The 13223-nt window shown below is 44.0% G+C and overlaps 1 protein-coding gene across 1 annotated transcript in view; it reads left to right on the top strand.

Annotated features, from left to right (window-relative positions):
• Positions 1-4641: 4641 nt before the first annotated feature.
• The window catches only part of LOC115004519 (laminin subunit alpha-5-like), a 41751-nt gene continuing 33169 nt past the window's right edge, over positions 4642-13223 (top strand). Inside the window, exons 1-2 of the mRNA XM_029426163.1 lie at positions 4642-5161; positions 9594-9746. Of these exons, the coding sequence (XP_029282023.1) occupies positions 4856-5161; positions 9594-9746 (459 nt within the window). The 5' untranslated portion in view covers positions 4642-4855. The remainder of the gene's footprint in view (positions 5162-9593; positions 9747-13223) is intronic.

The raw sequence follows: 13223 nt of genomic DNA, 5'->3' as shown, positions 1-13223 counted from the left end.
GTGTCTGTGTGGTGTGTGTGTGTGTGTGTGTGTCTGTGTGTGTCTGTGTGTGTGCGCTTGTCTTTGTGTGTGTGTGTGTGTGTGTGTGTCTGTGTGGTGTGTGTGTGTGTATGGTGTCTGTGTGTGTGTGTGTGTGTGTCTGTGTGGTGTGTGTGTGTGTGTGTGTGTCTGTGTGTGTCTGTGTGTGTGCGCTTGTCTTTGTGTGTGTGTGTGTGTGCGTGTCTTTGTGTGTGTGCGTGTCTTTGTCTTAGAGTGTGTGTGTATGTGTGTCTGTGTGTGTGTGTGTGTGTGTGCGATGTCTGTGTGTGTCTGTGTGTGTGGTGTCTGTGTGTGTGTGTGCGATGTCTGTGTCTGTGTGGTGTCTGTGTGTGTGTGTGTGTGTGTGTGATGTCTGTGTGTGTGTGTGTGTGATGTCTGTGTCTGTGTGTGTTTGTCTGTGTGATGTCTGTGTCTGTTGTGTGTGTCTGTGTCTGTGTGATGTCTGTGTGTGATGTCTGTGTGTAATGTCTGTGTGTGTTGTCTGTGGTGTGATGTCTGTATCTGTGTGATGTCCTGTGTGTGATGTCTGTGTGTGTTGTCTTGTGTGGTGTCTGTGTGAATGGTCTGTGTCTGTGTGATGTCTGTGTGTGTTGTCTGTGTGTGGTGTCTGTATCTGTGTGATGTCTGTGTGTGATGTCTGTGTGTGTTGTCTGTTGTGGTGTCTGTATCTGTGTGATGTCTGTGTGTGTTGTCTGTGTGTGATGTCCTGTATCTGGTGTGGATGTCTGTGGTGTGATGTCTGTGTGTGTTGTCTTGTGTGTGGTGTCGGTGTGATGTCTGTGTGTGATGTCTGTGTCTGTGTGTTGGGTTCTGTGTGTGGTTCTGTTGTCTGTGATTGTCTGTGGTGATGTCTGTTGTATGTCTGTGTGTGTGTCTTGTGTGTTTTGCCTGGTGTGTGGATGTCTGTTGTGTTGTCTGTGTGTGGTGTCTGTGTATGTCTGTGTGTGATGTCTGTGTCTGTGGTTGTCTGTGTGTGGTGTCTGTGTGTCTGTGTGATGTCTGTGTGTTATGTCTGTGTGTGATGTCTGTGTGTGTTGTCTGTGTGTGATGTCTGTGTCTGTGTGATGTCTGTGTGTGATGTCTGTGTCTGTGTGATGTCTGTGTCTGTGTGTTGTCTGTGTGTGGTGTCTGTGTGTCTGTGTGATGTCTGTGTGTGATGTCTGTGTGTGATGTCTGTGTCTGTGTGTTGTCTGTGTGTGGTGTCTGTGTGTCTGTGTGTGATGTCTGTGTGTGATGTCTGTGTCTGTGTGATGTCTGTGTGTGATGTCTGTGTCTGTGTGTTGTCTGTGTGTGGTGTCTGTGTCTGTGTGTTGTCTGTGTGTGGTGTCTGTGTGTGATGTCTGTGTCTGTGTGGTGTCTGTGTGTCTGTGTGTGGTGTGTGTGTGATGTCTGTGTGTGATGTCTGTGTCTGTGTGGTGTCTGTGTGTCTGTGTGTGGTGTGTGTGTGATGTCTGTGTGTGTCTGTGTGTGTGTGTGTGTGTTGTGTGTGTGTCTGTGTGATGTCTGTGTGTGATGTCTGTGTGTGATGTCTGTGTCTGTGTGGTGTCTGTGTGTCTGTGTGTGGTGTGTGTGTGATGTCTGTGTGTGTCTGTGTGTGTGTGTGTGTGTTGTGTGTGTGTCTGTGTGATGTCTGTGTGATGTCTGTGTCTGTCACAGAAGTGGCTCAGACACAAGCAGAAGTGGAAGCACACAATAATCGTCAGTGAAACACACACACGTTCAGGTTTGGGCTTGTGCTCATGGGCACAGACACATGCACGCGAATGATTGCATGTGGGCATATCGCTTATCCACTGCGCACGCACGCACACACACACACACACACTTTTTGTCCTTAGACATGAAGCGATTAAACTTCACTTTTATAATCTGTCGTCATGCTGAGGGATTTCTGACTCATGATCCCTGATAAAGTGCACTCCAAAATATAAGTCTTATCGTTTCATCGCGTACATCATCATTCTAACTATTGTATTATATTTTTCTTCTGTGTGTGTGTGTGTGTATAGTGTGTGTGTGTGTGTGTGTGTGTGTGTGTGTTGTGTGGTGTCTGTGTGTGTGTGTGCGTGTCTTTGTCTTTGTGTCTGTGTGTGTGTGTCTGTGTGTGTGTGTCTTTGTCTTTGTCTATGTCTGTCTGTATGGTGTGTGTGTGTGTGTGTGTGTGTGTGTGTGCGTGTCTCTGTGTGTGTGTGTGTGTGTGTGTGTGTCTTTGTCTTTGTCTATGTCTGTATGGTGTGTGTGTGTGTGTGTTTGTGTCTGTGTCTGTACTGGTGTGTGTGTGTATGGTGTGTGTGTGTGTGTCTGTGTGTGTGTGTCTCTGTGTGTGTGTGCGTGCGTGTGTGCGTGTCTTTGTCTGTGTGTCTGTGTGTGTGTGTGTCTTTGTCTTTGTCTTTGTCTATGTCTGTGTCTGTATGGTGTGTGTGTGTCTGTGTCTGTGTGTGTGTGTGTGTGTGTGTGTGTCTTTGTCTATGTCTATGTCTATGTCTATGTCTATGTCTGTTTCTGTGTGTGTGTGTGTGTGTGTGTGTGCTGTGTGTGTGTGTGTGTGTGTGTGTGTGTGTGTCTGTGTGTGTGCATGTGTGTGTGTGTCTGTGTGTCTGTGTCTATGTCTGTGTCTGTATGGTGTGTGTGTGTGTGTGTGCATGTGCGTGTGTGCGCGTGTGTGCGTGTGCGTGTGCGTGCAATTCCACCAATAAAAATAAAGGAGGAACATACTATAACATCAGATTTAAGAGAAGTCACATTTAACAGGAACAGCTTCCCTTACTCCTGCAGATGGGGAACCCCCAGTACCCCTCTCTCCGCTGAGAGTTAGGCCTCTCATCAGCCACGCGTCTCAGGAGGACCAACATGAGCATGTTCAGGTTCTGGAAGTGTACACCTCTATAGGTCAGATGCATCCTAGAGTAACCATCGTGGAAAACATGTACGCCTGTCATGAAGTTTTGGTGTTGGCAAGACATCAGCCTCCTCACCTTTTAATCCGTCCTCGATCTACGAGACTCCTCACAAACGGTTTGTTTGTGAAATGTCCTTCATTGTCACCTGAGTAACTCAGCATCAGCCGTCCGCACATACCTTCAGATATACTGTAGATAAGGAGAAATGCATTCAGAGCAACTTATTCAGAGGGACGACAGCAGCTTCAAACTGAAGACTAAAAAGTAAAAACGATGATTCTGGTGTCTGTTATCGCAGCTGAAGGAGTCTTTTCTTCTGTGACATTAGCTCTTTAGAGTTGAAGAGAGAAGGAATACCGAGTGGACACATGGTCTGTCTCTTTGTCTCTCTCACACACCTACATGGAGCCACACACTGACCGACAGCAACAGGAGGAGGACAAAAGTCCGCATGGTACAGTCTGACAGCTCCCATGGAGAGAGACGAGATTGCAGAGAGAGAGAAGGACGGATTATAAACGCAGAAGAAGAATGACACGCCACCTACTGACTCCTGGAGTTTAAGCAGACGAACACACACAGTCACACACACACCACAAGCTCATAAACAAATGAACCGTTACTGTGGTGCTAACAATCTCAAACCTTCAGCATGAACTTTAGCTGTGTATTGTAAATGTAACGCTACGTGCATGTTTTCCCCGACTCAATCTTCATTAACAAATGGAGTTTGCTCAGTTGTCGTGTCATGTGACCCTCTAACTGTGGTTGTATACATTTAACATATATCAACTGGGCTGATATACATTAAACACATTTGAATACTTACTCCATTTCCTGATAACGACGGTTGAAAGCTCTGGAAAAATTAACTAAGTAAGTTGAATTTAAAAAACTTTACGCTCAGTCACTAAATGGTTTTCAAAGCAAATCATTTGTGTCTCAATCTGCAACGTTTAACTTTATTACATGGATTAAAGTAAGTAAGTCATTAAATTTCCACTTCACAAACATATCAAACCCAGTCGTCCATATTAGATTAGATTTAAATTCTTAAATGATGTGAAATCATTCTGGATCTTAAACGTGTACAAGCAAGAACAGAAGGAATAATGACCACGCCTCATATAAGTAAAACAACCCAATGTTTTCTCACAGGGTCTGAGTGTGTGGCCGTCTGTGTGTGTGTGTGTGTGTGTGTGTGTGTTGTTTGTTGAGAACACCTGTCTGTGTGTGTTTATTAGCTTGTGTGTTTGAAGGGCAGTCTGGAAGCTCATTCTCTCTGTGTGTCAGTGTAGTTTGATTTCTCATTTGTTGTTTTGCCGGTTGGTGGGTGCAGTGATGCAGGAATGTCATTCATTCGAGTAAAGGTATTTATTTTACACTCATTAGGATGTAGTGATGGGGAGGAGAAGGGAGGTATGAGAGAAAGGGACAGAGCAGTTGAAAGAAAGAGGAAAAGGAGTAATGCATCTAATAAAAACATTTACAAAATAAATATGTATATCCAATTAACCAATGGATCCAAACTCCACCTTTTATTTGAGCCAATTAAGTAACCGTGAATGATGAAGCCTAACTTAAACCTCCTAACTAAGCATTGGTAGAAGCTGTGCCCTCCTCCAACCACTGGGGACGGGCCAACAGAGAAAGAGGGGGAGGCAGATTGAGTTGGAATAGGTGCCTGGTGGAGCGACACGGAGAGAGAGAGGACAGAAACCTCGACGCACCGCTCTCCAGGACTACAAACTAACTCCCCTTCCTCTCTTTCTTGCAACATATTTCCCTCACTTTTTCCCTCCAAATGCTTCTCTCCCACTTGATTTAATTAACGGCTCATCTCTCCTTAAACTTAGATTGATTTATTCCTCCCAACTTTCTTTCCCCTCGTAACCGGATCGAGCGAACAGGTGGAGATGATGGTGAGCGAACCGGCGCCGCTCGGTGCTGCGCTCTCCCCGGCTCTGCGCACCCAAACGCGGGTCGCGCTGCTGCTGTGGCCGCTGTTGGTGACCTACAGCCACTTAGTGTCGGCGCAGGAGCTATCGGCCAGCAGTGTGAACGGATACAGCCTGCACCCGCCCTACTTTAACCTGGCCGAGGGAACCAAGATTTCCGCCACGGCGACCTGCGGGGAGGAAGACACCGGCAGGACCGTGCAGGACCTGTACTGCAAGCTGGTCGGAGGCCCGGTGTCCGGAGACCCGAGCCAGACAATCCAGGTGAGCAGGACGAAACTTTGTAAAAGTCTTATTCCCACATATGTTGCTCAGAAGTGAATTGGAAACGATTGGATACGCCAATGGAGTTTTAATTTCACAAAGTGTTCCCTATATAGTGAGGGGTAATTACATTTTTATTCCCATAATATCCGGATACTCTACTATTCCAGGATGTGTGGTGCATGAGAGTTTTAAAGTGATTTTAGCTTGTTGAATTGTATTTTTGCATTGTTCCTAAAGGCTCAGAGTGTCTGTGGTTCTGTCTTACAGTCACTAATGTTTCTAAAGTATATCTGTATGGTAGCACTAAACATTAATTTATTATAAGTACTGACCTATAATGAGCATATCGTGATCTTGTCCTATTTTATTGTGTTTGCAACTATAACATTTCTACAACAGTCTACTTTATGGACTTTATTGTATCAGATTAAGGGTATGTGAGGACATTTTTATCCCCTGTGAGGTCTTCACATGTTATAGTATGTTTACTGGTGTTGTCTCCCACCAAACTGCATCTTTCACTCCAGTTGTGTTATGTTCAACCTTTTTATTTTTGTGGATGCCAACCGTCACACTTGACTGCATTCAGAGCAGAGAGTTGAACGGAGGGGGTCAGCAGTGTGCACAAATCTCCAACTGCTCTGCCAAGTCATTATTTCATGCACTGCTTCCTTTGTAGGACTTGGCAACACTTAACTCAGGCCACTTATATAAGGACAGGCAACATTTCAGCTCGTTTCCACATCATGCGTTACGTGTGTTTTATAGATGCGTTTTTAATGTGATGATGAGCTTGTAGAAGCCATTGTGTGTTTTGACGTCTAAGCCTCCAGGTATCACTAGTTAACTCACAAAAGGGTTCAGTTTCAAAGGGTTAACCATTAAAGCAAGCCTCTGTGCGATAACATGCCGGCTTATTGCCTTCCCTCTCTCTCTCCTTCTCTCTCTCTCTCCCACCTGTTCCCCGCATTCCTCACAGGGACTGACCCGTGTCCTCCAATCAGACCGAGTTTATCCGCTCTGTTACCGCGAGATTATGTAGACCCGAGCGTTGCTTCCTCTGGTGGTGATGTTCATGCTTACTATAGGACAGGAATGAGCATTTCTACATTTCTAAATCCTGGCTGATGGTTTGGTGTTTGCAAAACAAGTGACGTGTGCTAATTATTACCCTTTGAACTGAAATGAAAAGAGACGTGAAAATAAAGACGTCGGGTTGATCAGTAAAGAGAATGAACAGCTTTCGCAGGTGTTTGATTGGAAAGACTGAGGCAAACAAAACTCCACAAAACACGTGCCCTGAGGGGTGGAGTGAGGGGCTTTCAAGATGCTTTCAAGTTGTTTATTAAACTTTAAACTTAAGAACTACAAAGAAATACAAAAATCCCACTTTAGATGAGAGAAAGAAAGACATAATTATATATTTTACTGAGTCATTAGCTTCAATTCAGCTGGTGAATTGGCCCTCGGGTGTTCTCTGCAGCAGCCCACTTGATCCCGACTACATTTGACGCACTTCAGCTTCTCTACACTGAGGATTAGACCAAATGTTCTCTCATCAAGCTTTTCATTCAGTCTTTCTCTCTTCTGCCTGCTCAGGCCAGTGTGGCTGAAGTGGCCACGGTGCTGCATAATTAGCTCAGGAAATCTCCAGAATGAATCCAAGAAATCTGGCCATTAGCTAAAGGAATGGTGCATTATGTGTTCAGGTTAAGAGGTTTAGCCCACTTTGCTGGGCTTTTGTGGCTCGGCCCACTTGTTGGGTTACACACACACACACACACACACACACACACACACACACACACACACACACACACACACACACACACACACACACACAAAACACCAGGAAACACAGACACTTTTTCTGTGTTGAGGTTAATCCTGTTTTGATTTGACAGCAAGACGTGAGCGTGTTTTTATTAATTAAAAACAGCAGGAAGAGGTGTGTGTGTGTGTGTGTGTGTGTGTGTGTGTGTGTGTGTTGTTCAAGAATGATGAATGTCTTTAGTTTAGGCAAAACTAATGAATTTCCCATCAGCCTCAGCTGTTGTGGGTGTTTACTGTTAATTCACATATGTTAGCATGCTAACGTGCTAAACCAAGATGGTATCAGAATCAGAAATCCTTTATTAGTCCCACAACGGGGAAATGTACCTTGTAACAGCAAAAGAAAGTGAGTATACAATAGTTAAATGTAATATAAGTACAAAGTGGTTGATGTAAAGTTGTAAAAGTGAATATTGCACACAAACATTATACCTGCTAAACATCAGCATGTTAGCATTTAGCTCAAAGGACTTTATTACCCTGAACTCTTAACGCCTGACACAGATCAACTAAACTAACCTGAGATCTTTATCTGCCAGCACAATAGATACTGAACACTTGAAAATGAAATCATAAATTGAAAGGTGTGTTGGTTTATTTGGAGAGCAGTTTAAAGCTGTCAGTTGAATGTTGGATCGAATGACCCAGAACTACTCCTGGAAGACATCAGTAAAGTACATGTCCTCTTCATTTCTTTGTCTCATTGGAAACTTACTCTGTAAAAACAAGTGTGTTCTCACCACAAAACCAAACCCAGTGCGTGCAACGTTGGTAAAGTATCATGAAATACTGATGTGAGACAAAGAAAAAGACAAACAGATGTAGAACAAACTAGAGAGACTCCGAGGAAGAATGAGAAAAGCTGTGTGTTATTTTAAGAAGGAGGAAAAAGATAGATTACGTAAAGCGGCAGGTGTTGACTGAGCAACACTCTGTCTCTCTCTGAGGGAGGAATCTGTATCCTCAGGGCAGTGCTGCAGAGGTTAGCGTGTTCTCAAAGGGTTGAGGGGAAGAAAAGAAGTGGGAAGATTGAATGAAAGAGTGTGTAACGCAGAGAGAGGGGAACACACTCTACGTGTTCATTTCCAGGTGGCAGAAAGTGACAAGAAAGGATCGAACATGAGCTGTAAAGGAAAACTGAGCCAAAGAGGACAGAATAGTGTGAAAGGAAATACAGAAGCAGACTCCCTGACGTCTCACTGAAACACCTGCCTCGTTCCTTCCTCGTCACACACCTGCGGGAGAAAAGCACCTTCATTTTCTTTCTTCTTTAGCGTTTACTGTGAACTGCTCTGCGGTTTACAATTCTACACACAAAATGAGACCAATTGGTACTGAAGGAGATAATTGGTTAATTAGAAATGAAGGAGAGAAAGAAGAATGGCAAAGAGAGACTGTAAAGGGCGGAAAATACATGTTAAAAAGCAATTAAAGTAAGAGCCTGCAACCTGTTTTAACAGCAGAGTCTAACACGTATTTATACTAATTTAAGGCGACAAGATTCACACAAATGTGAAATGTTGATTGACAGGTGATATCTGGGGAGTGCAGGGAGAGGAAGACGGAGTTTGGGAGTCACATAGTGAGCAGTGACCTCTGACCTCAGTGACCTGCTGTGATAACATCTCCTAACCTGGGCTTTTGTTCAGGTCCACGCTTGTTAAGTTTGCGCTAACGCTTACATAGCCAGCAGTGGTGAGGGTTAAACGCTCCGACGACCAAACGGGATTAACTGAGAATGAAGCATGCTGCAAGGTTTTGGATTTTGGTGATATTATGCTGGTTTTATTGTTGTCAAGTTATGTTGTTGTTGTTGTTGTTTAGCCTAATGTGGTTTATAGTGAAGCAAAGCAAGTTTATTTGTTTACCACACTTCATACACAAAGGCAACTTCAAGTGCGTTACATGATGCATTCAACAAAACGGCATAAAAACAGTAAAATACACATTTAAAGGTCATTAAAAGAGACATAAATACAGGATAGGAGGGCAGGGTTATGATAAGTATTTAGGGTTCAGTCGAAGGTTGTAATATTCCTCTGGGTGGGTTTTAGACTTGCACCAGTAACTGGAAGAAGAACACGGGTATGTTCCTTTTTATAAATACTTGAGTTACTGTTGAAGTGTCTCATGTCAGACCTGCTGTTCAGAAATAGCTGAAAAGCTCCTTTCAGACATTGGATTCATTACTGAGATGTGAATTACTGATGTGAATTGATTTCTACACTACTGTATGCTGTCACAACATTTATGACACATTTAAATCTACTAGCAAAAACACAATACAAGCTACGCCCTCACGGCGACAGTAACCTGAGTGGAGTCTCCTCTCAGCTGGAATATGAGAAACTTGACCCAGGTAGAAGGTCAATAGAAGCTTACTGTGACTCTGAAACATTGTGCTGTTGTTTTGGGAGGTTAGAGAGTGTGTGTGTGTGTGTGTGTGTGTGTTTAGTCACGAACATCCTGTCAAAGTATCTCCGAGCAAGATCCTGAAGTTCAGTCTCCGTGGTAGAGCAGTACTTAAGAGCGGAAACAAAGCGTCATACTCGGGAGCCTTTTGTAAGCTCATCTCCGTGTCTCTCTCGCTCCTCAGGGCCAATACTGTGACATCTGCAGCCAGGGCGAGAGCGATCGCGCCCACCCCATCACCAACGCCATCGACGGGACGGAGCGATGGTGGCAGAGCCCGCCTCTGTCCCGCAACACCGAGTACAACGAGGTGAACGTCACCCTGGACCTCGGACAGGTAGGATTCATTAAATAGTATTTAACATCTATTCTGCGTTTGTGTCCAGGTTTACTCTCTGTGTGCTGTGTGCTGTGTTTCACTCTCCTGCTTTACTGTCTCTCTGCCGTGTGTTTTACATACGGTCAGGAATAAAGCGAAGGTGTTTAAATCTTTGTGTGCAACACATTAACACTTCACCGCTAATTTCAGCTGTTTTTATTCAACTACAAATGCGGCTGATTGGATTTCAGCCAAAGCCACTTAAACAGTTCCGCCTTCCACTCGCTGGTTATTAATGTAAAATAAATCTGAGCGCATTAAGTGGTTTAGTAGCTTAGTGATGAATCAGCCTCCCAAAAGAAAAATCTTAACGGTTAAAGCTTCAGTCTGAGTTGCTTTTAGAGATGTTGCTCTTGGCTGGAGCTTCGTTTGTTCTAGCTGGTGTTGTAGTGGATCCATCAGGAAGACACACACACACACACACACACACACACACACACACACACACACACACACACACACACACACACACACACACACACACACACACACAGATGTATCTCGCACAGTATGGAAAGCTTCACTCTGTCTCTATGTGCTCCAAGTTAACCTTTTTGTGTTTTTGAACGTTGCTCTTGAACAACATTCTGTTTCTAAATGTGACTCTTTTGTGCCAAGCTCTCCTGCTCGAGTGCCCTGCTCATTCAGAAGCGCTGATACATTCACTGTGTGAGTGTGTGTGTGAGTGTGAGTGTGAGTGTGAGTGTGAGTGTGTGTGTGTGTGTGTGTGTGTGTGTGTGACATTTTTATTTCTGTTGAAAATTGTATACAACCTACATTGCTACAAAATGTTTTCTGGGTGGCATTGACACTAAAAAGACAGCTTAAAGAAGAGAGAGAGACAGAGATAGGAGGGGGAGGATGGGGGGAGAGAGAGGAGAGAGAGAAGAGAGAGAGACAGAGAGACAGAGATAGGAGGGGGAGGATGGGGAGAGAGAGAGGAGAGAGAGAGTGGAGGGGGAGGGTCTGTAGTTACCAGGTTGCCGTTTTGTCTTGAAAGAATGTAGTAGGGCTAAGGCCAGGGTTGCAGTGTGTGTGTGTGTGTGTGTGTGTGTGTGTGTGTGTGTGTGTGTGTGTGTGTGTGTGTGTGTGTGTGTGTGTGTGTGTTGAGGACCCCACCACACACACACACACACCTAACCCCCCTACCTCTGCTTGAATGAACGAGGGAGAGATTGGAATGTCAGTTAACCTGTCTCAACCTGCAGGGTTGGGGAAGGCTTGTTAAATGACTTCATTCTCCTCTCTCTCTATCTTTGGCGTAAACTGTATCAAATGAGCCGTGCTTCGCCAATTTCACTTACAAAGATTTTGTCGGTACGCTAAAAAGGATCACTTCTCAGGTTAAACAAATGAGATGTAACGTGTTAATTAGTGAACTTTAGAGCTCTTGGTAAGAGGCAGTTACATTTTGACGGAGCCAGGCCTTGTGCTATGCTAAGCTAGTCAGCTGCTAGTAGTAGCTTCTTAATTAGCGTCCAGACGTGATAGCGAATTAGCTTATTTCTCAAAATGTCAAACTTTTCCTTTTTAAGCCTAGGTATAGTATTCTGGCTAGAAATATGTGGACACTTCTGAATTTCTCGTCTGGGGCTGTTTTTCTTTTTGGCTCGGCCCCCCAGAGCCGGCACTCTCAGACAGAGCCCCAACCCAAGAGACTTGAGCTCAGCCAGAACAAGCCCCAGCGCCGGCAGTGACAGCGGGCTGCTGGACCGGTGTAACGGCAGCGACAGGGGGTCTGCCGTGACTGAACTCCAGCTAGCTGCTAACTGAAGCTACACAGTTTTGTTGTTTCTCGGGGCTGCTGACTTTGCCACTTTGATTGTAATCCGATAAACAAACTATAACACAGACAAGCGAGTCAGACAGCTGTACTTCTTCTCTCTCTGTACTGAGGGCAGACTGGAGCTGCAGTGACTCACTGTCGCCTCTAGAGGAACAAGTGGTATTACAAGACTGGACGGAGCGGAGCTAGCTGTTAGCATGCTAACTTCAGTAGATATCTCTGCAACACTACACACAGACGTCTTTGACATAATGTCAACACTGTTACCTCTTCACATTCTGTTGATAAAGTTAGCTAGATGTTTTAAATTTAAATTCTGGTATATCTTACACTTTGAATCTACACTAAATTCCCGCCTAATATAAAACTAAATTATGATTTTAACCTTGATGAAGGCACTTAAAGTGCACCAGTCCGTACATTACTCTGAGGCGATTTCAAAAGCTGAGGCAGCTTAAAACATGTAAAATGACCATGCTGTGGAATCAGTTGGCAGTAAATACACTGTACTATCAGTATATCGGAGCGTTACTGCAGCAGGTGTGTACCAAGCACCCACCAAACACTCACAGGAATCTGAAGGAGAGTTTCTCCACAGTATGGGACGTTCAGTGCATCCAAAGAACGCTGCACCTTAAATGACTTTTACACATATTTCCAGATGTTGTCATTGTGCGATTATAAACTCTAGAATGAGTCGTAATAAAACTCTAATAATCTCCTTTCTTTATATCCTCCAATTCCTTCTTCTTTCCTCTTTTTTTATGTGTTGGAGTTCACACACGTCTTCCTCTCGTCCTCTTGTCTTTCTATATCTGTACCACCCGTCCTGCTTATCTTTTACGGATAACACAGCCCGATATAGACCTTTTCTATCTCCTCCTGTCTTCTTTCTTCTGCTATCTGCTGCTCTCATTCCTCTTCACCGTTATCCTCTTTCTCATTACCTCTGCTCCTTATTCTCCTAGTCCTTCTCCTCACTGAGAACCCACTCTGCTGTTTTCACAGTTCACCCAAAACACAAACACATATTTACATGCTGCAAAACGATACAGGTGAATGGAGGCCATTTTTGGCTGACAGAATTAATGGTTAATGCTCATGTAATAATGTCAGAAAATGTTTTTAAAACTAAATATTTAAAACTCTTAAATATTGAGGATTCCTACATTTCTTTAGGTTTTTGACATTTAAACTCACTAAAATCACCTTTTGACATTTTATAGACCAAACAATGAATCGATAATGACACTGAATGATCCTCCGACCTCAGGTTTAAATGAAGCTACTAACTGTTGACAGTGAGATCTGTGTGTAGACATCTAAACACAAGGCAGGGAAGAAGGAAGGAAGGAAAGAGATGGAAGAGATACCTGATGAACTGTAGGAAGAATATGAATCATCCCATGAAGTCATACCCAGTGCAACACAATTCACCATTGTCTTGTAGCTGTGTGATCTAAGCACAATGTAACGCTGGTGTGTGTTTGTGTGCAGTTTCATTCCTGAGGTATGTGATAGTGGAAGGATTCTGTAATCACAGGTAAAAGGTGGAGGAGATGAAGAGCAGGAAAAAAACAAGGAGGCCAATAATAGAGGGAGAAATCCAGTATGAGGGCAAGGTGAAACAAAACTCCCAGGAAAAAGGA

Source organism: Cottoperca gobio, unplaced genomic scaffold, assembly GCF_900634415.1.
Source record: "Cottoperca gobio unplaced genomic scaffold, fCotGob3.1 fCotGob3_124arrow_ctg1, whole genome shotgun sequence".
NCBI lineage: Eukaryota > Metazoa > Chordata > Actinopteri > Perciformes > Bovichtidae > Cottoperca > Cottoperca gobio.
Note: the sequence above shows the minus strand (reverse complement) of the source record. Positions and strands in the feature narration are given on the sequence as shown.